Source organism: Eretmochelys imbricata, chromosome 7 (genome assembly GCF_965152235.1).
Source record: "Eretmochelys imbricata isolate rEreImb1 chromosome 7, rEreImb1.hap1, whole genome shotgun sequence".
NCBI classification, from domain to species: domain Eukaryota; kingdom Metazoa; phylum Chordata; order Testudines; family Cheloniidae; genus Eretmochelys; species Eretmochelys imbricata.
The window spans coordinates 106,672,079-106,699,357 of NC_135578.1; the positions used below are offsets into that span (position 1 = coordinate 106,672,079).

Consider the following 27,279-nt stretch of genomic DNA (forward strand, 5'->3'; position numbering starts at 1 on the left):
CAGGAGAGTGTTAGCAGGGAGCCTTATTCCCTATAGAGGGAAGAAAGTTTGCTATAGATTAATTAAAGCACATGAAGCCAATTAGAGCACCTGAAGCCAGTCACATGATAAAAAACCCCAGCTTCAATCAGACAAGAGGAGAAGTTGAAGCAGAGTAGATTGGTGTTGGAGCAGAGAGCAGTTTGGAGGAGTTGAAACAGAGTGAATTGGTGTTGGAGCAGAGAGCAGTTTGGAGGGAAGCAGAGGAGAGTTTGGAGAAGTGCTGCGGTGGGCTAAGAAGACTAAGACTCTAGGTAAAGGGACACCTGGTTTGTGCAGAGGGAGGGCAGGAAGCCCCACAAGCTGAAGGGCAGGAGAGGGAAGTAGCTCAGGGGAAGGAACTGCTAGTTCAAGCGGTTTACCGCTATCCCTAGGGCGCCTGGGCTGGGACCCGGAGTAGTGGGTGGGCCCGGGTCCCTCCCTCTCCACCCCCTCCTCTAGGACACTAGTGGGGCAGTTAATACCCCAGTTCAGGGGCAAGAAACGGTGCCCTGAACCCCCCCCCCAAGAAAAGAAAGAGTGAGACCCATCATAGTAGTGCCAGCAATTTGCCACAGAATATAGTGTGATATTATATTGGTGTGAGTACACTGTAGTCCTAAAACAGTAATAGCTGCATTTATATCTAGAAAACAAGTATTATGAATATATATAATATGTAGCATGTGTATTAATTATGTACATATAAAATACTGTATTACATATAGTGCGAGGAAAATGTTTATTTTCACACCCTCTTCAAACTGTAATTCATGTATAAAAACTGGCTTAATGACACACTCCAATTTCTATCATTATGTATGTGCTACTGCAAGGCTGCCATTGTTCATTTCTTTTTACAGCTGAACTTACTACTTTCTTGGGTGAAAGGCACACAACCCATGGCCACCTGCTGGAAGTATCCACAGGAATCTCCCTGAGTTCAAACCAAGTCTCGTGGATAAGAAAGAACAGGGCCCTATGTTTCTACCCTTTATGTCTACAAAGATATCCTTACAAATGTGAACTCATGTTCTGCTGTCATCCTGAGTCTGCAGACAGGCAGCTCTAGTTCCTTTCCATAACTTTCCTAAGCAGCAGCAGACTGAAAATGAGAAGACAGATTCTGGGCTCTTCCACTGCTGCTAATAGTCTTAAGCCAGTGAGCAACAATGAAACCAATAAGAATCACATCAACTTCATTCTGAAGCAGAGCTGGGAAATGGAGCTCAGAGGAGGATCCAAGAAACACAGAGGTCTAGAGAAGGATCTAATACCACAGAATACCCTGCCACAGCTGTGGACACACACACACACACACACACACACACACCCCTACCTATCTTATAGCAACTAGGAGGTGTGAGAAGTGGTAATGGGGAGAGGGAGAAATCTCTACTTCCTTCCAATAGCCAAAAAGATATCAAACTCTGATATAAATGATGGAGCCCAAGATAAGGTCCCCAAATGACCCCTTGATAGGAATCCTCGCCCCTTTCCCCGAACTGGATTTTGAAGAAAGGATGGTTATTTCATCAGGGAGTTGCCCCTAGAACTCACAGGTTAGGTCCCCCTCATTCTTCCTAGTGACTCTAGCTAATAAGTTTAGTTATCTGGCCACTAGTAGCCTGGTAAATTTTTCAACTAGTATTTCATCTTCAACACTTTTTTTCTTTTGATTAAGTAATATCAGTGAATATTCATAAATGTCTTCGCTATCCTAAATAGAGGAAAAACATAGTAAAGAACTAGATAATGCTGCTGCAGTATTTGAGATATAAAAGATAACACTTAAGGATGATCAGTGTCACACAGCAATGTCAATGGTTCCTAGTCCCCTGCTCTAACCATACTTCCTTTGGAAGTATTAATCCGGAAATGCTAATTGATACAGCAAATTAGTTCAAAACAGCCAACATTTGAGATATATGCTACAAAGGAAGTTTCCTCTTGAAACAAAAGTAAACATCATCACTTTTCCAATATTATCTGTTCTAAATGGAATTAGGATGCTGGGAATATAATGATATCACAATGGAACCCAGGATGAGTTATGAAACTTAAGTCTTTCACACATGAACAATCACCTGCACGTTAAACTTTTGTTGTTTAGGCTAGAAGCAGACTCTTACACAACCAAGTTCCTCTATTTAAAAAATATGAGCATATGTATAGTAGAGGTTACATTATCACCTTCCTCCCTTTGTGACAAGTTGTTTTATAAAGAGTATAAGGAAAGACTAGTAAAGTTTTTGTAAGCAGGATTACAGTGAATATCTATGCTTCAACGGTTTCCTCTAGAATTTGTTTGCAAAACATACTATTAGCATCTTCAGAGAAAAGAAGAAAGTGCATCTCCCCCCCCCCATTCCCTTGAAGCTGACATTATGAAATATAAGGTAGGATTATAAAGAATAGTGCATTTAAACTGATTATTTTGATTGATTTATTGAATGTTTTCTAGCTGTGGCAAGTAAAGTAACAAATATTTACAAAAGATTCCTGGAAGTCTGCTAGAGTAGAACCTCAGAGTTAGGAACACTGTGGGAATGGAGGCTGGTCGTAACTCTGAAATGTTAGTAAATTCTGAACAAAACATTATGGTTGTTCTTTCAACAGTTTACAACTGAACATTGACTTAATACAGCTTTGAAACTTTACTATGCAGAAGAAAAAAATGCTGCTTTTAACAATTTTAATTTAAATGAAACAAGCACTTGCCTTGTCAAATCTTTTCTTAAACTCTCTTTTTTTTTAGTAGTTTACATTTAACACAGTACTGTACTGTATTTCCTTCCCTTTTTTTTTTTTGTCTCTGCTACTGCTGCTGGATTATGTACTTCCAGTTCCAAATGAGGTGTGTGGTTGACCAGTCAGTTCATAACTCTGGTGTTCATAACTCTGAGGTTCTACTGTACTTTGTTTACAGTGATCACTGGTTGAAGGGATTTTAAAAAAACATGGCAAGCGATCAACACTTAACAGACTTGTAAACTAGTCAGTAGGTAAATCTGTTTGATTAATGTGCTTAACATCAAAGGGAAAAAAGTACCTTTGACAAGTAATCAAATGAAGAAAATGGTTAAGAGATATAAAAGTAGGTCTTTTCCATCTCTAACTTCTATGATTGTGTATTCTGCACATACCTTGACAATGAACAGAAGACGAAAATCAGTTGAGTTAGGAAGATAATAAAGAAAATACAGATGGCAGAAGCTTGAACTGGACTACAGAATGATTAGGAGTGTATACAAGATTCCAGAGTTCAGAGAGGGTCTCATTGGTAGCAGGGTACAATGAATGCGACTAGAAAGAGGGAGATGAAAGAATCTTTCTCCAAAGTTACTGTATAAACAGCAAATGCAGTAGACATACAGCATTTTTGGACTACAGGGAGAGGCAGGAAATGCAATAATAATACTGGATCAACACAATTCTGGCACGTACGAGAACACTTGTGAGAATTCAATGTTCCCACTCCAACTGGGAAACCTTGGGATTTTGCCCAGTTGTTACACAAATCTCAGGAGGAAATAATAAAGGAAATGATTTGGGATGACTTCTCTTCCTCAGCGTTGTCCTCACAGAAACCCCATCCTCATTAGATACTTTTTACTCCACTAATGCACTGATGGGTACACATTACAACAAATCCTCACTTACTGTAATTCAGTCTGAAGTGACACTATTTTCACTGACACTACAGCTGGACAGAATTCAGTAAGTGCGAATGGGATCTCTCCATTCTGATCTCTTCCCACCCACACCACTTCACCCTATTAAAGTGCTGCAATCACTAAAGTGAAGGGATCCCAGTCATCACCTTGAGACTAGGCTCAATATAAAACCTGTTACAAAGCTGACAGGATTTCCTCAGCTTTATCAAGAATCCAGGATTTATTTCATGCTCTTGTTATAATTATTACTCAGCAATAAGAAAACAGTGCAACTGTGCATGCGGTCTTCATCTAGCAAGAAAAAGAAAAATTGATATGTTTTACTGAACCTACACTAGACAAAAGACCAAGGGGGTTAGCACAAGCTCTGTAAAATGTGGTTTAAATAAAGTACATCGTCCCAATGTTGAGCAGATTTGGAACCAATGTAGATTAATGCAGCTTTATTAACCTCTGTGGAGGTTTCCTCCAATTTAATCAACTTTATATTTGTTTCTGTTCTAAGCACACAAAAGAAAATTCCTACCCAGCTACCCAAAAGCCATGGAGCATTCTGATGTGCTAGCTACTATGGCACTTAATCTGGGGGTGCATGCTTGCATGACATTTTTGAGGCAGAGGGTTTTGAAACAGTACCAGCAGCCAGGGCTCACTGGAGTGAAGAAGTGCCATCGCCATGCCCCCTCCTCTGGGAATGCTCCCTGCACTGGGGCCTGGGAATGGAGCTAAAGGGAATCCGCAAGCAGCCAGTCAAGCCTTCTTTTAGGTTGCTTTTGCTTCCAGAGCTAGAGAGAGCAGCTAGAACAAGAACTAGCATCTGTCCCTCTATATTTACATTTGAATATTTTCTCCATAACTTCACAGTTCACTATTAAGGCAAGAGTAGGCAGATTTGCTAAAAAATGAAAGCTGGTATAGAATAAATGAAATCTCTGTCTTGTAAGGGATATGTAGAATTTGTGAGTCTAACCTGCAGTATTACTATGTAAAGCCAACATCCTCCAGAAAACACAAAACTCATCCTTATTGTTAGAATTCAAGCTAACTATATCTGCCATTTCTTTTTTCTTTATGTAGCAGTCTTGTTTTAGTGATACTAGGACACAGAAACTACAATATTTGGCAGATTCATATCCTACAGGAAAATAATCTGTACACACCAGGAGTTGACTACATGTATTGAGTTTAGCACTGTTAAAATATGCACATTGTCATTCTCCAACAAAAAAATATGGACTCTATGTTCCATCCCTGTGCAAAAGCATATGAAGGGTAACAACATTAATGCAAACAACATTAACAAGAACTGTGCAACTCTATTGGATATACGTACTGTAAACATTCTCCGAAGTCTACACAGCAGTGGATCAGCCCCGCAGCCCGAGGCCTGGGAGCCTGAGTCAGCTGGCACAGGCCAGCCACGGGTTTTTCTTTGCTTTGTAGACTTACCCTCAGTGTTGCTCCTCCATGTCACCTCTGGCTCTATACACTTTTTTTAGGAGGCCGTGTTTTGCAAGTGGCTACATAGGTTCATTCCACAGAACTGCTTTCTCCTCCAGGCCCTATAACTCCATCATGGCTCTTTCTGAAGATTTGTTCCCCTGGGCATCATATAGTTTGTTGAAAGGTGATGGGGGAGGGAAGGATTTGGTCCAATATTACCAGAAAAACATCTTCATGGGGGCCGTACCACATCATTACTTTCTTTGCACCAAAGTTTCTATGAAATAATGCTCTAAGTCATAAGTATAAGGGGATCAGAAAGTCTTGAATCTGATGGGACCAGTGTAAGTGAACAGCCTAATGCTGATTCATGACTGTAATATGTGTGGTATTGTCTGAAGGCAATGAGCATCTCCCACTATAAACATCCCACTAAAATGTCTGTAGCTGTTGTATACTAAAATTAAGCTATAAATTTCAGTATTTATAGCACTATTTGTCAGCCACCCAGAGAGGAATCTAAATCAGCAAGAAAAAAGGGATGTTTACCATGTTAGAGTTTAGTATTGAAAATATCCTTAGTTTTTAATCCCTGTAACCTGGAAGTACGAATTTTATGGTCTTACCTCCATCCATTGCTTTCAGAAATATTTCATCATAAAAATCACTGTGCACAATTCAGAATCAGTGATGTTGCTGCAATCAGAACCAGAACTCAGCTAGTTGGGATAGTGGGACTGCTTCTGCTCTGATGTCAACGGGAGTTTTGCCAGTTACTTCAATGGGAAACAGGTACTATAGAGATGAGGACCATATAAGCAGATAGACTTATTGGGCATCGATCCTGCTATCACTTTACCCTAAGCTTTGGAGAACCTAAAACTTCCAAAGCAATATCAAAGGTCTACAAAAGTAGACAGAAGATCTGTATTATTTCTGCCAAGCCACATGATCCTTTACCTTGCCTGTCCATAGGAAAACTGATTCCCCTATATAATTTCTCAAGAACAATATTAAGCAGCAGTATGTTTTAGTGATAGGGCACTGGACTGAGATGCAGAAAATCTGGGTTACACTCTCAGTTCTGCCTTTGAACTACTGTATGACCTTTGGCAAGTCACTTCACCTATCTCCGTAACTCTGTGTCCTGCCTTGTCTAATTAAATTCTCAACTCTCTGGGGCAGAAAACTGACTGTTACTATGTGTCTGTACAGACTCTAGAACAACACAGAATCTTCACTGGGACTTAAAGGCACTTCTTTCTTCATCCTCCTGTACCCTCAAGTGCATAGGGCATCTACCAGTTTCCTCCATTGCTGGATCATATTAAAGAAGTTCTGTATTAAAATCACAAATGAGTTTGATTCCCCATAGTTTAAATTCCAGGGTATTACTAATTAAGAGGTCTCTTGGTTTTTGGTACTGTTTCTCTCCATGTGTGAAACTTGCAAGCTGCTCATTGCCTTAGTACATTCTAAGACAGAATCTGTTCTCAAAGCAATTCACACAGAGAGAGACTCAAAGCAATACTCTGTAACAACAGAAACAGCACCCAGAGACTCCCCGCCCTTTTGTTGTATTAACAATTGTGATTAAAATAGAGATAGAGGCTGTATGTGGACGGATGCTTGGTGTGGATAATAACTGAATGATCAGGGAGCTGCCAGCCTAAGAATCCAGTGTCCATCGGCTGAAGAAGGCGTCAAGTGGAAATAATCAGAGGACCCCCCAGAGGGCAGATTGGAATCCACCCAACAGCCTCAAGAATGGGAGAACCATAGAACAAGATAACATCTGGCAGCACGGAGCCGTCAGGAATGAGCCATCTGCTTATTGATTCAGCAACAGCATGATGAAGCAATTCCCATAGACTGGCATAGGAAGAAATTCCTATAAAAATAGACTCTAGAAAGTGAGAACTTTGGGGTCTGATTCTGCAAACCAACTTCCAGGAGCATCAGATGAGCATCTGACAAGGCCCTGCTCCCTCCTCACGTCCAGGCCACCTGGCCAGTGGCTTGGCATGAGCAACTCTAAGGCTGGTAACTATGATAACAACCTTGCAGAACCTGTGTGTGTGTGTGTGTGTGAATGAATATGAGATTGAATGGAATGTTATAGCTATAACTGCTTACTATGATTCTTTCTGTATTCACAATAAATGTGGTATTTTGCCTTTTCCTCTTTAATAAGATCCTGCTGGTTTTTATTTTATTGGTATAACACCATTTCACCTTTGTGCTCATCTGTTCAGGCTTCTAAGTGTCATATTGATGGATTAGGCTTCTTTCTTTATTGTCCTGTGCAATATTTCTCTAGCTTGCCCTTTCTTCCCCCTTCTACCCAGGTGCTATCCATGTTATCACTCGACTTGGAAGTTGTATTGGTGGCATCCTTAAAGCAGGTCCTAAATATGTCTGTCATCATCTTCTTATCATGTTTGATGCTTTAGGTTGGTTTGCTCTACTTAGAATTTCTGAAGTTGCAAGAAACTCTTTCCAATGGACTCTGCAGATCTTCTGCAGGCATTTACTTTGGAATTAATTGCACTTAAAGATAAATACAAAGTATTTCACTTAGGAAGGAAAAATGAAAGGCACAACTACAAAATGGGGAATAACGGGATAGGTGATAGATCCTGAAAAGGATCTGAGGTTATAGTTGATCACAAAATGAATTTGAGTGAACAATGTGATGCTGTTGCAAAAATGGCTAATATTCTGGGATGTATTAACAGGAGTGGCATATGTAAGATGCAGGAGGTAAGTGTCCCACTCTATTTGGCGCTGATGAAGCCTCATCTGGAGTATTGTGTTCAATTCTGGCTGCCACACATTAGGAAAGATGGGACAAATTGGAGAGAACAACAAAAATGATAAAAGATTTAGGAAACCTGACTGATGAGGAAAGGTTAAAAAAACTGGGCATGTTTACTCTTGAGAAAAGCTGACTGAAGGGGGATCTGATAACAGTCCTCAAGTATGTTAAGGGCTGTAATAAAGAGAACAGTGATCAATTGTTCTCCATGTCCACTTAAGAAAATATGGGCTTAATCTGCAGCTAGGGAGATTTAAAAAGTTTTCCTAATATCCAACCTAACTATAAAGTTAGTTAAACTCTGGCATAGCTTGCAAGGGAGACTGTGGAATCCCCATCATTGGAGGTTTTTAAGAACAGGTTGGACAAACACGTGTCAGGGATGGATTAGGTTTACTGGGTCCTGCCTCAGAGCAGAAGTGGACTTGATGACCTCCCTTCCCAACATTTCTATGCCCTGGTCTACACTAGGACTTTAGGTCGAATTTAGCAGAGTTAAATTAATGTAAACCTGCACCCGTCCACACAATGAAGCCCTTTATTTTGACTTAAAGGGCTTTTAAAATCGATTTCCTTACTCCACCCCTGACAAGTGGATTAGCACTTAAATTGGCCTTGCCGGGTCGAATTTGGGGAACTGCGGACACAATTTGACGGTATTGGCCTCCGGGAGCTATCCCAGAGTGCTCCATTGTGACTGCTCTGGACAGCACTCTCAACTCAGATGCACGATTGTTTGCCGTTACTCTGATGCAGGGAGAGGCGACTGACGACACGGCTTACAGGGTTGGCTTACAGGGAGTTAAAATCAACAAAGGGGGTGGCTTTACATCAAGGAATATTTCAGGCAGGACTTCACGGAGGGTTCCAATAAAAAATGTGCACCAATGGCTAGATTTACCTCGCTGCACCTTCACTGTGAATGACTGCAGTGTGACCTAGAGGAATGAGTCCCCTAGACGGGGTTTGCAAATGAGTACAAAACAAATCTGGTCTATTTCTTGTTTTGATCCACTCCATCTATTTTTTACATCTTTGGCTGGCAGCAGACGGTGCAGAAGGACTGCATGCCATCCACATCTCATGGCTGCTCGGCAGAAGATGATGCAATAGGACTGCTAGCAATCTGTATCACCTGCCTACTCATCATAAGATGGTTCAATAGGACTGACTGCAGGACTAAAGAGAATGACCTGGTCAAGTCACTCCAAATTTAGTCCCTGCACCCATGTCTGCCCAGGTGCTCCTCATCGACCTCACAGAGGCGACCAGGAGCACCTCGGACATGACGATGACGGCTACCAGTCCTATTGCACCGTCTGCTGCCACAAGGCAATGGATTGCTGCTGCTGTGTAGCAATGCAGTACCGCGTCTGCCAGCACCCAGGAGACATACGGTGACAGTGAGCTGAGCGGGCTCCATGCTTGCCGTGGTATGGCGTCTGCACAGGTAACTCAGGAAAAAGGGCGCGAAACGATTGTCTGCCCTTGCTTTCACGGAGGGAGGGAGGGAATGGGGGCCTGACGATATGTACCCAGAATCACCCGCGACAATGTTTTAGCCCCATCAGGCATTGGGATCTCAACCCAGAATTCCAATGGGCAGCGGAGACTGCGGGAACTGTGGGATAGCTACCCACAGTGCAACACTCCGGAAGTCGACTCTAACCTCGGTACTGTGGAAGCACTCCGCCGAGTTAATGCACTTAATGCACTTAGAGCATTTTCTGTGGGAACACACACACTCGAATATATAAAACCGATTTCTAAAAAACCGACTTCTATAAATTCGACCTAATTTCGTAGTGTAGACATACCCTATGATTCTACAATTCTTATCTGTAGTAGATTTCCATGACTCTGTTCCACAAAGACACAACAGAAATACAAATAATAAGCTACTAATATCTGTGGTGAAAAAATGCAAATAGTGGCCACAAGTTTTGTTTCCGGTTATAAACAGATAATCTGTTATTTTACATTTAGTATAAATTATATTGCAGTTCCAGAACTGTAACCTGCATCAGTGCAGTGTATTTATTTATGATCTGACCACATGAACTCAGTCCTCAGTTTCATGGTTCAGAATTAGCAAAGATCACCTAAACTCTAAATATTGTTTGGAAAGTTAAATTAACTATTTAGGATAGCTGGTATTTACTGACCACAGAATATGTTCCATAAAAGGACTGAGGGGAAAAAATATTTCACAATTATGGCTGAAGATGATTTATTATTTCTAGTACCAGACCTGGGAAACATTTTACAATACAAAATAATTGTTAAATCAGATTTAATTATTTTATTGTATAATATTTGCCTACTCAGTGAGTTCCAATAAAACAAGTTAATATGGGACTCTAAGTTAAATTAGCCCCTTTAATACTGTGATTGTTAGCTGTATCCATGTATTCTTATATAATCGTTTTTAATATCCATCAGTGGTCATGCTCAAAAATGTTGTTATATATTTGTATAGGGACCCGTAGGAAACAGTGCAAATGCTGAGGTTAAGTAATCTAATTATCTAAGGCAACTGATACCATTAGATGTTATAGTGATGAGTGGTATAGAAAAAACTAAAGAGAAATATGCACAAGTTAAGTAGGACTATTGTAGGATTCATTATCTGCAATCGTTTCCCCTGCCCCTCCCTCAATGTACATTCTGTAGGCAATCAAAATGGCGAAATCCTCAGACACAGTGCAGCAGTACAGCCAACACAGTGAACCTTTTTCCATTCATGGTGAAGGACAGGAACAGTGACCTTAGTCTGACCTATAGAAGCTGGGTCAGCAACTTATCAGGTGCCATTTAAAGCCATCTGCCCTGCTCACTCCATTTCTTCCCAGGAGGGAGCATTTTCAGTACAGGACTTTGCCTTTATCTCGGTCAGAAGATGGGGGAGGTGCATACATGTCACTTATGTGTCACTGGAATCCATTTACAAGATCGTTCCTTAGGGGCACATTTTTGACTATTAACTATTAATGGACTGCTATCACACAGTTGTAAGGATTTTCAGTGACAAGATCATCTATCCTATGATTTAATAAATCCATGTTCAGTCCATACTGGGAGGAGGCAAACTGCAAAGCCCGTCACAATGTCTGGACAATGGTGCTAACCAATGAAGAGGGACTAGCTGAGCTGAAGGCAAAATTACAGATCTGATTCCAATCTCACTGACACTGGTGTAACTTCACTGTCTTAAGTAGACCATTATTAATGGTTTGTACAGGTATAAAATCAGAATCAGGACTTAGTTTATGGCTGTTTTTATACAAAAAGTCACCATTTCTAATACTAGCTGGACTGCCGCAGGATTATGTGTGTGTATGCAGGAGGGTGGGGGTGGATTTAGCAATATATTATTCTGTGAAGGATTCTGGGGAGTCTGTGAGATGCGGAATGCCCTCAGTTTCCACAGAAGCCAATGGGAAAATGACAGTGCTCAGGGTCTTGCAGGATTGGGCCCTTTGTAAATAACTATGATTTCCACAGAAAATAATGTAGTCTGTTTAGGGATACCAACCAGGAGAGAAGTATTTAAAAGCCAATGTGTGCCTGACATGCCTCTGAACAATGGGATATTTGAAGGTTTCTTTCTTACCCAGTTTAATGCCAAAAAGCAGCAGAGGATTATCTTGTCACAGAACAATTTCATTATAGATTACCTGGTTAGTGGGTTTCCTTGCATCCTCCCTGTGTAACACTCATTTAATAGCCCCTGTAGAGCATCTCATGCTGGAACCACCTTAGAACTGGACCACATTATGCCAAAACACATCAAAGCTACATCTGCAATGGCCCAGGCATCCAGCTTCCTGAACCAATGCAAATAAAAGCATCTTCACAAAAGATATATATCCGTCTAGGAGGAAGGAACTTGTGTGAATATATTCACTTATTGGTAACAGGCTACAGAATAAAGCTATCTGGATAACTTCCTGCTCCAGTAAATTCTGCTGAACATAGTTTTAGCAAGTTAAAACATGGCTAAACAACTAAAGAGTTTTTTCCTTTTTTGTCCAAAAGAATTTTCACCCAAGATAGGGAGTTGTTAAGTGTCATGTGACTATTTTATGGCTTGAACTAGAAAGCAAGAGAAGCATACTTGGCAGTTTTCAGTTTTATTTTTTAAAGGGAACTCATAAAATAAATTCTGTTCATCTGAAAGGTAGCCTATATTAGTGCAATGCAATTACACAAGTAGTAGTACTGGCATTAATGTGTGCAGCAAGCAGGGTGGGAATTGGTGTCTAGAGAAGGATTTCAAGATTATTTCAGCATAAATATACTTATAGAACCTCAAGGAAAATATGGCTTCCCAGAAAATAATCAATATTACATTGGAGCTGATGCTTCCCAGTCCATAAATGATGGTTCATGACAAGCACAAGGTTTAACTCAAGGACATAAAGAAGAAAGATAAATCTGCATAATGTGCACTAGAAGCAGGGACTGTTTTCCTGTTTTGGACAACCCTCCACTCTCCCCCTCTTCCGCTTCTACACCAAAAAAGTACCCTCTGGGCCTATTCTTCCCTCAGCTATACCAGTATAAATCAGGAATAGTTCCATTGCAATATTAATGGGAATTACAGCACTATAAATTCAGTGTGATGAATAAATCTGTCCAGTGACGTACTTGGACTAATGTAACACAAATTAGGTGTCAGAGTAACAGCCGTGTTAGTCTGTCTTTGCAAAAAGAAAAGGAGTACTTGTGGCACCTTAGAGACTAACCAATTTATTTGAGCATGAGCTTTCGTGAGCTACAGCTCACTTCATCGGATGCATACCGTGGTTTACATGCTATCAGAAGAGCAGTGAATTTTCAGTTTGTGATCTCTGGACAGTTTAGCCGTGAGAACAAGGTGGTGGATTTTCTTTAAGTGACAACAGATACTTAGATGCTGTGGACTATATTTTCAAAGTATTGTTTGGACTTTTAGCTGTGGCAAATCCTTAATGGGAGTTGTGTCTAAAATACTGGAAATCACTTTGAAAATGTCTTTTTAAAACAGATTACAAAGGGAAAACTGTAAATCAAAAACCACCACCCACTCTATGTGAAAGTCTGATTTCTCATGGGCTGACTATTCTGGGAGTCAGGTTACTAATTTGATAATGCAACTAAGAAGAATTAAAGGGAAACAAATTTTAAAAAAACAAAGACTTCTGATTTCCCCCCTCTTTTACCTTCTATTGTTAAAATAACTAAATAAGATTGGATAAAAATGAAATTATTTTTCTACTTGACTTTGTGAATTTGACTGACAGTAGTGTTTAGGTCAGATTCACTCTTTCCCTAATAAAGGTCAGTCCCCACCTTTCACACAGCAACAGAGAAGGGAAAAATGTAATAAAATATAGAAACCCACAACTGAAAAAAAAATCTCAAAAACTGACAAGGAGACACAGGCACAAGCCGTGCAGAAGTACCCAAAACTACTTTTAACTCAATTTCGAAACTGACTAGAGTCCAAGTTCCTCGTATTGCTTTAAGTCAAGAGAGCCCAAACCGAATATTAAAAATCTCCTTTTAAACGTTTATAATTTTTCCTGAGAGCTAACAGCTCTAACAGGGTTTGCTTTTCAGCACTAGCAATATTAATGAATGATGAAGTTAATCCCATCTCTCTCTCTCTCTTTCTAAGCCCGTTTGTCCTCTTTCTTTACCCCAGGTTTATTCTAAATGATCACATATATGGTATTGTGACAGGACTCAAAGAACAGACCCAATATGTACAATTTTCTATTCTCAAACCTCTTCTTAGCCCATGTTTCTTTTTCAATAGAAATCATTTCATCAACAGACAATTATCTTGATAGCATCACAACCAGATTGTCTTCTGTGTACCTCTAACTAACCAGGTCACTGTTCTATATGCACTAAAAATGCAGAAGTCTCTTAAGAGATGGGAGGAAACAAAGACATATTTAGGATATCCCAATATTCAGAGCTAGAAAACACTTACCAGGAAAACAGTTAAAATTATCTAACAGTTGGACTCCAAATTACTGGTGTACCTTATTCATGGTACTGAGGTTACAGACTGATGGCATTCAAATTAACATCAGCTGTTAAAGGCAGAAGTATTTCCTACTCAGGACAGGCATCTTTCATTTGCCACTTAGTGCCAAGTACTAAAATCTTAATGCAGGAAACAAAAGCCTGTTAAATATACCTTTGGTATGCAAGCCAGGTGGCTCCATTCTTAATGCTTTACAATAGCATGCAAAGACTGCAAAGGAAAATCACCAACACCACATTTGAAACAAGAGCTATATGTTTTGGTTACAGAGTAACAGCCGTGTTAGTCTGTATTTGCAAAAAGAAAAGGAGTACTTGTGGCACCTTAGAGACTAACCAATTTATTTGAGCATAAGCTTTCGTGAGCTACAGCTCACTTCATCGGATGCATACTGTGGAAAGTGTAGAAGATCTTTTTATATACACACAAAGCATGAAAAAAAGGTTTGTGTGTATATAAAAAAATCTTCTACACTTTCCACAGTATGCATCCGATGAAGTGAGCTGTAGCTCACGACAGCTTATGCTCAAATAAATTGGTTAGTCTCTAAGGTGCCACAAGTACTCCTTTTCTTTTTTGTTTTGGTTACTTCATTCATCAGAACTTTCCCTTAAATCCTGCTAGGGACAGGCTCTCTGTAGCCCACAGATTAGCTCAACTACAGAGTTCAGAAGACAGCAGCAAAAAACCCATCTCTGCAAGTTGTGGAAATGGATCTATGACTTATTTAACCCTCTGGGAGAACCCCTGGCTATGGTAATACTGAAGATTCATGAAACAGCATTAGTCTGTAATGCAGAGAGAAACTGTTCCCTTGTCATTCTGGTGAAAACCTTATACTGGTTTGACTGTGGCTCCTTCCAGGGAGGGGGCGAAGGATTAAATTTGTCATTTGACAAATGCAGTACAGGAAAGAGGAGAAGTTCCTAATATCTCTTCACCAAGACAAATTCTTCCTTGCTTATCCTTGTGCAACCCCTCTGAACTCACTGAATGCATGGGAATTAGAGCAGGGCAGAGTTTGGCCCTCCAGGAACAGATTTTCACTAAACTTTATTCCTCCATGGCCAACATGAAGAAAACTGAATGAAAGACAACGCTGCCAGCCCGTACAAGGGAGCAAAGGAGTGACACAGCCTCATCAACTAAAAAGACAACCATTGTACATGCTAATTATGTCAGAGAACAATTGCTCCCTTAGTTATTTTCCTTTTTGAAACAGATGCTAGACTGCACACTTCAGGTGAAATGCTGGCTGATGGAAGCCAGTGGAAGATTTGACTTCAATGGAGCCATGACTTCACTCTTCATGTTACAGACCATATGCTGCTCCAGTTCTCTCAATACAATGAAATAGCATCTCAATAAGCACTGAGAGAAAGTCCTGCCACATTAGGAGCCTTCTCAGCACAATGGTGTGCTGGTAAAAGTGGTAGGTGATTTAGGATGACACCTCATTGACTCGCATCATACTTCTATCTCCCAAGAACATGGAGAGATAAGATACACATTTTTGTTTCTTCCCTAGTCCCATCTGTATTCTGAAGTGATGGCCCTGCACTTTGGAAGTTAAAATATGAGGCTCTCAGATTCTTTCCCTGAAAGATTAAAAAAAAATCCATTCCCAGCAAACCTCTGAAGTCTCTTAAATTAAAGCAAGAAACAGATAGCAGGCTCAATAAATGTAACTTTATATACTGAAGCAGATGAAAATTCAAGCAGAGATTTCCTTTGAGCCTAATTATTTCTGCATTTCAAATAAAAGCTGATATATGTTTAACATGAGGAATGACGTCACAGTGTGCAGAAAAAAAATGCCCACAATCGGAGAAGTCTGCAAACCTGAATATTTATTTTAATTTCAGAACCTTCCCTCTTTTGAAGAAACTTGAAATGAAAAAGGCCTGGATTTTTTTCAAACTTGATTTTTCACTCCAAGGAAACTAAGGCCTTGATTCTGTAGCTTGCAAAGCTGGGAGGTGCTGAACAGCCTCAACTCCTCTGTTGGCTGGATAGATGGCAGCTGTATGGAATACTTAAGATGGATAAAGTTCTACTGCTAACATTGACTATAAAAATGGTGATGCTAAGTTCAACATTTAGTGACTCTAGATGATTTTCCAAATAAAAAGTGTTTAGTTTACAAATTAAAACTTCTGTCTGCCAGGGCCAAACTCTACCTGGGCTTCAAAAGCTTCCATCTTGCACATTATCCCCATCTATATAGCTCAGAGGTGGCCAACCCATGGCTCCAGAGAGCCATGTGGCTCTTCAGAAGTTAATATGTGGCTCCTTGTATAGGCACCAACTCCGGGGCTGCAGCTACATGTGCCAACTTTCCAATGTGCCGGGGTGTGTGTGTGTGTGTGTGTGTGCTCACTGCTCAACCCCTGGCTCTGCCACAGGCCCTGCCCCACTCCACCCCTTCCCACCTCCTCCCCTGACCCTGCCATACCCTTGCTCCTCCCCCTCCTCCCTAGAGCCTCCTGCACGCCACAAAACAGTTGATCGGGAGGTGTGAGGAGGGACGGGAAGGTGCTGATCAGTGGGGCTGCCAGTGAGTGGGAGGTGCTGGGAGCGGGTGGGGGGAGCATATGGGGGCTGCTGACGTATTACTGTGGCTCTTTGGCAATGTACGTTGGTAAATTCTGGCTCCTTCTCAGGCTTAGGTTGGCCACCCCTGATATAGGTTATGCAGGCCATACTAGGCCCTCTGTGGCCTCTGTGCAACCTCATACAATTCAAATATCTTTGCACGGGTTTGACCAATTGGAATGTAGTAAACAATTCTTTTGATGACACAAGAAATACAGAATCCAGCTAGTTTTCTCTTTGCTTTGTTGGCTCTGCAGAGCTACAAGGAGTATAAAGCAGTATTACTTATTTTGCCAATAAAAGCAGCCACTCTAAATACACATATATCTATTAAGTAGGACATACTACTTTTCCTCCCTCCCCTCATTTTTCACAAAAGCACTTAATGTTTCTTCAGGTAGGCAGAAGACCTCAAGGATTCCCTAGGCAAAATATAAAAACGCCTCACAGAGGCATCTAACATTGGGTGTAACAGCTTGCATAAGATTTAGTGACATCATTTCCATATTTTTATTAAACCAAATTGAGGCCTCAATTAAGCCCTGTGCAGTCCCAGTTGAAGAATTTGCCCCATTTACTTTGAGGGGAGGGACATTATATAGCTAATTCCTTGGCACTTTTTTGTAACAAAATAAATAAGTTAGGGAATGCTATAAAGCCAATTAGTAAATGCAAAAACTCTGTATTGAGATAAGATCTCAGAAAGGAAAGTTATGTATTTATGGATAGAGCTATTTTGAATGTACCATACAAGTATTACAAAAAATGAAAATATCCACAGGCATTAATATTTCAGAACACACTGTTTGAAAACATGACTGATATAAATTTAACAAGCAAAAACTTCACCTGCAAATTACCAGTCGTTTTCATAAATTTAAAAAAAAAATTAATGGGTGAACTATTTAATTTTAAATAATGACTACAATGTATGTATAGAAATGCCTTTTTATACAGATTTCTAATAGCAATACCAGTATACATTTTACAAATTGCCTATATGAATAGTTACAGAACAGGTATAACGATTCCAAATGAGCCATTATGGTCCATATCACAAGCACAATGTAGGCAATTGTAAAAATACATTTTATGTGACACAGAACTGTATTACGTGCCTTGGAAACATAGGATAAGTGCTCAAATTTTGTTCATGTCCCTGTATACCCCCTAAAAACTTTTGGCTAACTTTTCTGGTTTTGAGTCTCTGCACACTTGACCAGACTGCTGTTAGTGATACATATGGGCTTGATACAAAGCCCTCTGAAGTCAATAAAAACACTTCCATTGGACTTCACTGGATCAGGCCATTATGAGTTCAGACCAGGGTTGCTAGGATAGAAGATGGGAAGTTTGATGGCAGAAATCACATGGCATTTCTCCTCTTTCCTTGACTAGATGAACCATTCTCATTAATTCATGCAGGTAACCCCCGAGTAGAGAGACCTCTTGGACTGAGTGTATTCCCCTGCAGGATAGACAGAGTGGTCAACAAAGGCTGGATCAGAAATTAAACTTATGCTGCACTAGCACTTACTACAACCATGCAGGATGGACAACCTATCAGTCTGGATCACTACCAATTTTGGTTAAATAGAAAACAAAAACCTTTAACACTATTAGTATAAACAAGTTTTATATAAAACAGCTGCACTTTTGCCAGAATCAGGTCATAAAAAATCCTTCCTCATACTATTAAAATTATTTTTCCCGAACAACTAAATTAGCTAGAGTAATTAATTTCCTTTAAACCTGTGAGAAGGCAAAGCTACAATTAAATTTAAATACATTTAAAGTATTTTTAAAGAAAAAAAATAAGAAAATAAAATGGTCAACGATGCCTGTGTTTATGTACACACAAACATAAAACACCCAGTTAGCTAACTACAGCTCTTAACACAAATCCGACAGCCACTCATGTTTGAGCCTTTCTAGGCAACCAAGATACCAAAAAAAGACTACACACAATGGAAAGGAATACTGAACAACAACCTGCAGGGGCACCAAAGCTTTGGCCTAATACCAATGATCTGTAGCGTTGAGTTCCTTTTCTTGGGTTCTGATCCAGCTCCCACTGATGTCAACGGGAGTTTCACCACTGATTCAGTCAGAGTTGGCTCAACTCTCAGTCATTTTCTCCTTGGATTGGCAGGGGGTGAAAATTTCACAGAGACAGCTCTCGATGGGAGGAAGTAACATCATCAACCCTTTGGCTAATCAAGGAATTGGCTGATGGGCTCTGAATGAATCTTAACCAATCCTCTCTGGCTACAAGGATGGTGTCTATAATGAGCCTCTCAAAGCAAGATGTGTTTAGTGCAGGGGAAAATCTTGGAATTTGATAAGGAGCCAAGGATCAATGAGATAAAACATGGATAAATATTCACTACCGGTTCTACTTTGCTAATATTATGAAGAGTTAGAAATATTATTAAACACTAGAATATAAATAATGTAACAGTTGGCAGCTGAATATGATTTTTATCCTCAAAGATTCTCTTAGTGAGTCAGTCAAAGGTTAAGCAGGAAAAAAAATCTCACTGCCACACATTTTGTATGTGTGTATATAACACAAGTATTCACACACCCAAATACAGCATACAAATATTAACCTACACTCATTTCAATCAAGTCCATACCCATTATTGTGACTGAAACAAGCACTTGATTTTGCTATCCATCTGACCACCAGGGTGCATACTGCAGTTTGTACAGCACATGGCAGAGCTTACAGTATCAATAACCAGGTCTGAATTACACAGCTTTTATTATCATGCACTTCCCTTGGACTCTTTCCTTTTATCCCATTCAGAACTATGACCTTCCTTATTAAAAGTCAACTGTTTACTGCCAATGACGGAATTACCAATAACCCCTGGCGAAAGCAAAGAAAACTGATCAAAATGAAGGGTAGACATTCTATTATTTTTCAATTTGATTAAAGATTAATTTGATTAAACCTTCAGGAGCCAAATTAATAGAGGTTCACACAAGCCAGTGAGTACAATATGTGGGAAGACAAATTTTTAAAAAGCCTAGCATCCCCTCTGACAAGTGCAAATTGTGCTTTCAACGGATTGTATGTGCATGTAGTAAATACAAACCTGCCCAAAATCTATGCTTGTTAAGCAACCTGTCTTTAAGAGATTTTTCCCAAGTATACCAGAATCTAGTTCTCCTCTTATGCTGATTTTTTTTTAAATCAGCGTAACTCCATTGACTTCAGTAGTGACTCCTGATTTACAGAGTTGTAATCTAGAGGAGAATAGAGCACAGAAAGTACAATTCTTATGGCCAACTCCATTAAGAACCAATCCTTGTTGGATCACAGAAGGGTTGCTTAAGATCCAGTGAAACTTACCAGATAGCTTACCACCTGATTTACCTGTGTAAGTCAGATATTTAGCTACCCAAACTGCCAGTATTGGCATCCACAATTTGTTTGCAGGTGCAAAGTTATATGGGTGCAATTTTGCAGAAGCAAACTGCACCCACAAAAAGAGAGGCAGATAGGAAGCCGAGCAGCAAATGCAATTTATATATAGATATGCTCAACTTCATACCATAGCAGGTCTCCACAAGGCATAGCAGTTAGACGCACATTTTGTCAATATAGGCCCACACATATTCATGGAGAAAGAGAGGGGTCCCCATGCTTTAATAGCTTATTTTTCATAGCAGGCAGTTTGGATTTTTTAGGAAATACTATATTTTCTTAATTCAATATTATTTATTATTCATGTGCTACAAGACCATCAACATCTTTCACTAACTATTCCCAAATACATCACCAGTTTTCTACTGACTTATGAACAGAAGGTTACGTCAGTGGTTCATACTAGGTACAAAGAGGTTAAATTGAAACTCTATAGCAATTCTTTTAAAGATAAAGGATCTAGAATATTATTTCTGTACACAAACATTGCTGAAAGATGTGACAGTTAGTGCATTTGATTTTCTCTGTCCATAAGACAAGAACTAGTACTGTTTCATCAATGTGTTTTCAAGGCTGTGATGTAACGAATTCTTAAAAGGCTGTGAAAATTATAAATGAAACAATGCACTATGCATATTGCCTGACAACGTGAGTCAATGTTAAAAAAATAGATACAGTTCTGTGTGTAGATGAAAACATAAATTTAAACAGGTTTTAAAGATAAAGAAGCATCACTTCATTCCAATTAAAACAGATGTTTAATGTGAGAATATTAGCATTACATAAAACAGGACTATATGGAAAATATCTGCACCGGTATATCGGAGCTAAGAACAAAGGCTGCCGAAACCCATTTAGGCCAGTATCTTATGAATGTAATAACATCATATCAAGCAAAGCTCTCTGCAGGGTACACTGGAATCTTACAATAGGAGCTGTATGGCCTTATGATCAGGCCAGTTAAAAGCCGGTTACTGTGCTATTACTCTCCATTGACTCTGAAGACACTCTTATAAGAAACACACACAAAATGTTTAAGCACTCTGAGAATGTAAGATTTATATTAGGAAAAAGATGTTGCATTGAAAAAAGTAAATAAAAATGAGCTAAATTAGGTCAGTTTTAGACACCTGTCTTTGTAATGACATACATACATTGTGGTGAGCTTAATGTATCTTACTGAGGCTAAACTAAATTTTGAACACGTTAATTAAATATGGTCTGTATGACTGAAACAATAAAAGACATGGCAGATCTAATAAAAATCCATTGGAGGATAAAGGCCACTTCCTTATACATTAGCTCGGTGGTTTACAGGAAAAAACAAAAAACACACACAGATTGCTGGCTAGTGAACTGATAAATCCACAAACAATAAATGATCAATTCCAGTTTACAAATGGTAAATGACTTTGTTGTTAGTGTATCTGATATACTCTTCTGAAAACAAAATTGTACAGTGTTCTAAATGAGCAGTAATTGTTTGCAAAAGGAAAAAGCGAACAAGTCTATCGTTCATGATTGCCCTTCAATGAGAAGGGATCTAAGGACACCTTGTTATTATGATTCATCACAGGAAATAACGTTAAGACGACATAGGTTGATGTTGATAAGGGTGATGTGAGTTGAAAAAATACAAAAAAACCCCATCTGTATGGAAAGGAAAGAAGCCCTGGAAAACTGTGAAATGCAGCTAAACACTGTACATTTTAAACAGAAACATGGAGGTGATTTTAGCTGGAAATTGTCATTGTGTTTGATTGATTATGCATCCACACCATATAAAAGACAAACATAAGGTATACAGCTATGACCTGTCATAAATGAATCGAGACAGTGAGTCAACCCAGAATGCCTATGGGCTATGAAAGTATTAAAGAAATAGCAATGGTCAAAACATAGCAAAACTTTAATTGTATCTTCAATTAATATTAACAAAGGCCTCTCAGTATATCATGCATGTAAAGTGCAGAAAGGTGGAAGGCCTGGCAATACAAAAAAGAAGGGAGCAAAGGTATTCTACACTTACATTGCCTCTGAAGGTTCCCGATTCAGGCTACTTATCTGTGCCTGCTGCAGAGACTGCGAACCTCCCATCCTCAGCGTGCCTTGAGCTGAAGCTAGCTGCAAGCAAGGCCAGCTTCCTTGTTAATTCCCGCAGCAAAAAGCCCTGAGAGGTCTGACTGGAGTGGCGGCAATACTGCAGTGCAGATGGAAACAGCTGCTTGCATCAGTGGCAGCAAGAGCAGAGGCACTTCAGCAGCAGCTTCTCTTCTCTGAACTGTTGCCAGGGATTTATTTTATTTTTTTTTCCTGTCCAGATGAATATTATTTAAAAAATATAATAAAATCCCAGCCAGTGTGTCAGGCACTGAGGTTACCAACCCTTAGTCATCAATGGTCCTCTCAGCTACAATGAAGCACCTCTATTAACAGAGCCACTGGCTATTGAGAAGGACTTTAAAAAAATGAAGACCCTCCTCTTAAGCACACATTGTCAGCTACTGTGGCTCCCCAAGGACCTACAGGCAGGACCATTATATTGTGTTGACTCAGCTGATTTGAAATGCAAATGGATTTTGTACTAATCCTGCGCCTGCATTTCCTTCTAATAGTAAGCACATTGTATCGTCCACAGTGATTACAACAGAGAGAATTACTGTATATTTGTATTATTATTATTAAAACAAAAGAGCTCATCCCTCTGGCAAAAATGGAATCTTCCATCAGGGAAATAGGGAGAATGCCACGAAGAGCCAAGGTAAACAAGGCAATGTGTGAGCAAACCGGGGAGCAGTTCGATCCAAAGATATTGTTACAGTTAACCGTTTTGCTTCTCTGTGTGTGTGTGAATCTTCTTGTCAAATGATAAGCTAGGGAACCTTGGGAGTGATGCTGTTCATAGGCTGTGAGAGCTAGGGATACTTTAGATAAAAAACAGCATTTCAAAATCAATGGAGAAGTTTGTCTTTCTGTTACTGCAAAGGTTCCAGTGTTTCAGGAATATCTTCTGTAAATTGCAGCTGCTGGAAGGCCTAGGCACTACCCACTCTCTTCGCATTTCCATATTTGGCAAACACATGGAGGCTCCATAAAAAAATTACACTTCATATTTCCCAGAGATCAAAATGTCAGCAGCAGTACTATCTACATTCAGGATCACTCTGCTAACTCCAGTGACTCTCATGCTTTGAAGCTACATAGTTAACTTCAGTTAACTGGAAGAAAGTCAAGAGATTAGACATTAAAATAGAAATATTAAATCATTCTAACTGTAGAGTGTGTAGCCGTGTATTTCTTACAGATGTGAATAAAGACGCCCCCACCTCTCCATGTACACACAGCTGAATAGCTTGTGTGTTGTATTTTCTGCTTTCAAAAAGTAGAGTCCTTTAAGGCTTGTCTACCCTACAAAATAACCCAGGGCTGACAAGTGCTGAATGTAGTTTAGCCACAAGCATAGACAAGGACAAAGCATATTCCACACCATTTCATTAACTGTGGTTAAACTGATCCTGACTAGGGACTTTGGACACTACCACCATGAGAATAATTAATAACAGTTGGCAATTATTTATTATAACACTTTTCATCTTCATAAAGATTGCTTAATTCATCTTCACAACACTGCCAGCAAAACATATCTGAGATTCACTTCATTTTACAGATGGAAAAAGCCTGGGACACCAAAGTTTGTTTCCAAATTGCCAAAACGGCCTCTAATTTTTCGGGCAAGTTAGACACCAGAAATTAAGAAGCCACTTTTCAAAATTTGACCCTAATTTACTGGCCCAAAGAGACAGAGGTCATATCAATATCAAAGCCAGGATGTTTTTTAGGAATTCTTGGCTTCCAGTCCAGTGCCCAGACCACTGAACCATTTAGGATACCATAAACCAGGAGTGGCCAAACGTACTGAGCCTCCGAGCCACATACAATAATCTTCAGAAGTTTGAGAGCCGCAAGACACGCACAACTTGCCCTGCAGGGCGGCACATGCCGGGGTGCAGGGCTTCTGTCACAATGCCCTCCCCCTCCCCCCCCGCCCCGACTAAAGCCTTTAGACCACCCTTTCTGCAGGGCAGAAGCCCCTAGTCCCACCACCCTGATGCCGCAGGGCAGAAGCCCTGAGCTCCCCTTTGCCCAATCTTGTAGGCAGAGACTGGGAGGGGAAGTGTGGAGGGGGTGCTCCAGGATCCACACTTTAACTGTAAAAGAGCCGCAGGTGGATCCTGAACCACAGTTTGGCCACACCTGCCATAAACAGTTACAACTCTGTAAAACAGATAATAAAACCAGTAAAGTGTTACTATTTTGTTAATTGTTTTACATTTTTGCATGCTCAGCATGTTAGGCACAAAAACTGAGTTCCATTCATGCCTGGTATAACTGCACTAAATTCAATGGAAGTATACCAGGCTAAGCGTAGACTACTGTGTTTATATAAGCTGAAAGATTGTATGAAAATCCTCGTGAAAGTCAATGCAGCCTAATAAAAACATGACTCAGTTGTACTAATATTTAACAGCAATGTCGCATATACAGCTATCAAATCAGGAGCGTTACTAACAATATAAAATGTGGAGTTTCAAGAGGGCATTGAAAATAATTTACTTTAGCAATAAATGTGAAAATATTAACATGACTCTAGTGTCTATCTAACACAGGAAGCAGTAACAGCCAGGAAGCTAGAATTGTGCTGCTGTTTTGGGGAAATTCCATTATGTTGAGGCTGTCACTCAATGTCAGTATTATGTGCTATTTTAATACTGAGTTACTGGTTAACGCTTATTTCAGTGTCAGACAAACTTCCCACTGTGTTTATTTTTTATAGATGAGAGGAAGGCAGACAAGAGTTTATCGTACTTACTTTTAGAAAAATCCAACTGGGAAAAAAAGCAACAGGGTTATCAGTTATGCTCTGTGAAGCAAAAGGGATAAGAGAAGTATGTGTTCTATTAAGAGTAACACTAACAGTACTTGCTAATGAACAACGGAAAACTAGTGAAATGGGCATTTGAGACATGTTTTCTGGTTATATCAAGTTTCAGGTGCATCATCATCATCATATAGTATCTTGCTATGTTTAAGTTTTTCAAATGTTACAAAAGCACAACAGAATTAAAAAAATGTGTGGGGTCAAATACTGCACTATGCAACCCAGGGCAGGAAGTGATTGCAGGGTCAAGAGAACAGAATATTTATCCCACCCCAAACACGCCTACATAACAGCAGGACAAAATTCCCCATTAGCACCCATGAGAGCTGGCTAACACACTCATCACAGAGGCTCAGGAGCTGCAAACTTTGATGAATGCCATACTCTGGCCTATCTGCACATATGCTATGCTTGGCACAAAACTTTAGTGGGGTTGCACTCTGCTTCTTTCAGGAGCAGCAGTAAGGTGCATTGCAGAACACAACCTGCCCCAAGCCACTCTGTCTGCACCAACACCATTGCTATGAGACCCACCATGAAGACAGTTCCCCTTCCCCAACACTGTTCCTACTTATAGGCAGTATGGGATTTTTCCCTTAGCTCCAAGAAATAATTTTTTTCTAACCAATTTGGATACAGCCGTAAAAACAGGAATATAGAGTAAAAGTAGGGAGATGAGTGCACCACTGGAATGCTGTGGCCAGTTCTGAAGTCCATACTGTAAAAAGGAAGCTGAAAAACTGGAGAGCGTTTAGAGAATAGCTAGAAGAACAGATGTCAAGTCCAGAACACAAGCTTTGCAATGTGAGTTAAGAAGCACAAGCTGTATGTTATCAAAGAGAAGGTTAAAAGGTGATTTCATCGTGGTCTTTTAGGTACTTGTGCAAGGAGAATTTATCTGACCTTTCATCTAATGAAATCATGAAATCATGACAAGATCCAGTGGTGGTAACTAAAATCAGAAAAAAATATATAAGCTTTTTTCCTTCTTTGGAAGGTGAACACTATACTTGTGAAAGATTGATACACCTGGAAATGGAAGTCTGTGTCCACAAAATAGGTACACTACAAGCAGCAGCAATGCAAGGTTTGTCCATATAGCCTCCCCAATGATCTACCAGGAACACGTCCATGGGAGAATGAGGAACTCAGCCTTCCTGCCTATTTACTCACTGGCCTCAGCCCATCTGCAGGTACTGCCAACAGAAAAGACAATTAGTGCTGGGTGTGATGGGGTGCCACTGGGGTGCCACCTGGAATTGGGGTTCCACTGAGCCCTCTAACCCACCAGCCTGGGCTCCCTCTCACGCTGTGTTGCTGTGACAAGCTGCAAAGCCCTCCAAGCTTGCACTTTCACCAGCATTCACACAGGTAGGGGACACAGTACCCAGTTGCAGTTACATGTCAAGAATTATAACATTCATAAACCAGTCGGAGAACACTTCAATCTCTCTGGTCACGCAATCACAGACATGAAGGTCGCTATCTTAAAACAAAGAAACTTCAAATCCAGACTCCAGCGAGAAACTGCTGAATTGGAATTCATTTGCAAATTGGATACTATTAATTTAGGCTTCAATAGAGACTGGGAGTGGCTAAGTCATTATGCAAGGTAGCCTATTTCCTCTTGTTTTTTCCTACCCCCCCCCCAGATGTTCTGGTTTAACTTGGTTTTAAACTTGGAGAGTGGTCAGTTTGGATGAGCTATTACCAGCAGGAGAGTGAGTCTGTGTGTGTATGGGGGTGGTTTTTGGAGGGGGGTGAGGGAGTGAGAGAACCTGGATTTGTGCAGGAAATGGCCTAACTTCATTATCATGCACATTGTGTAAAGAGTTGTCACTTTGGATGGGTTATCACCAGCAGGAGAGTGAATTTGTGTGGAGGGGTGGAGGGTGAGAAAACCTGGATTTGTGCTGGAAATGGCCTAACCTGATGCTCACTTTAGATAAGCTATTACCAGCAGGACAGTGGGGTGGGAGGAGGTATTGTTTCATATTCTCTGTGTATATATAAAGTCTGCCGCAGTTTCCACGGTATGCATCTGATGAAGTGAGCTGTAGCTCACGAAAGCTCATGCTCAAATAAATTGGTTAGTCTCTAAGGTGCCACAAGGACTCCTTTTCTAGTTACATGGAGGCTCTCTAACTACCAGCCTCCCAGGCTAGGACCCCAGAGCAGTACCGTCCTGCCCTGGTCAAATCTGGCCAGTATGTGGGTTTAATACCCAGTCCGCCTCTCCCTCAATGTGAAGAGGACCATGCACACTTGTGGTAGCTGAGATTTTCCCCAGGCATCTTAGTCAAATGCACACTG

General features: G+C 40.2%; 1 protein-coding gene across 1 annotated transcript in view; it reads right to left on the bottom strand.

Annotated features, from left to right (window-relative positions):
- TACC2 (transforming acidic coiled-coil containing protein 2) overlaps window positions 1–22,166 on the bottom strand; it is an 86,351-nt gene extending 64,185 nt beyond the window's left edge. Inside the window, exon 1 of the mRNA XM_077821575.1 lies at window positions 22,057–22,166. Coding sequence (XP_077677701.1) covers window positions 22,057–22,124 — 68 coding nt within the window. The 5' untranslated portion in view covers window positions 22,125–22,166. The remainder of the gene's footprint in view (window positions 1–22,056) is intronic.
- Window positions 22,167–27,279: the final 5,113 nt, after the last annotated feature.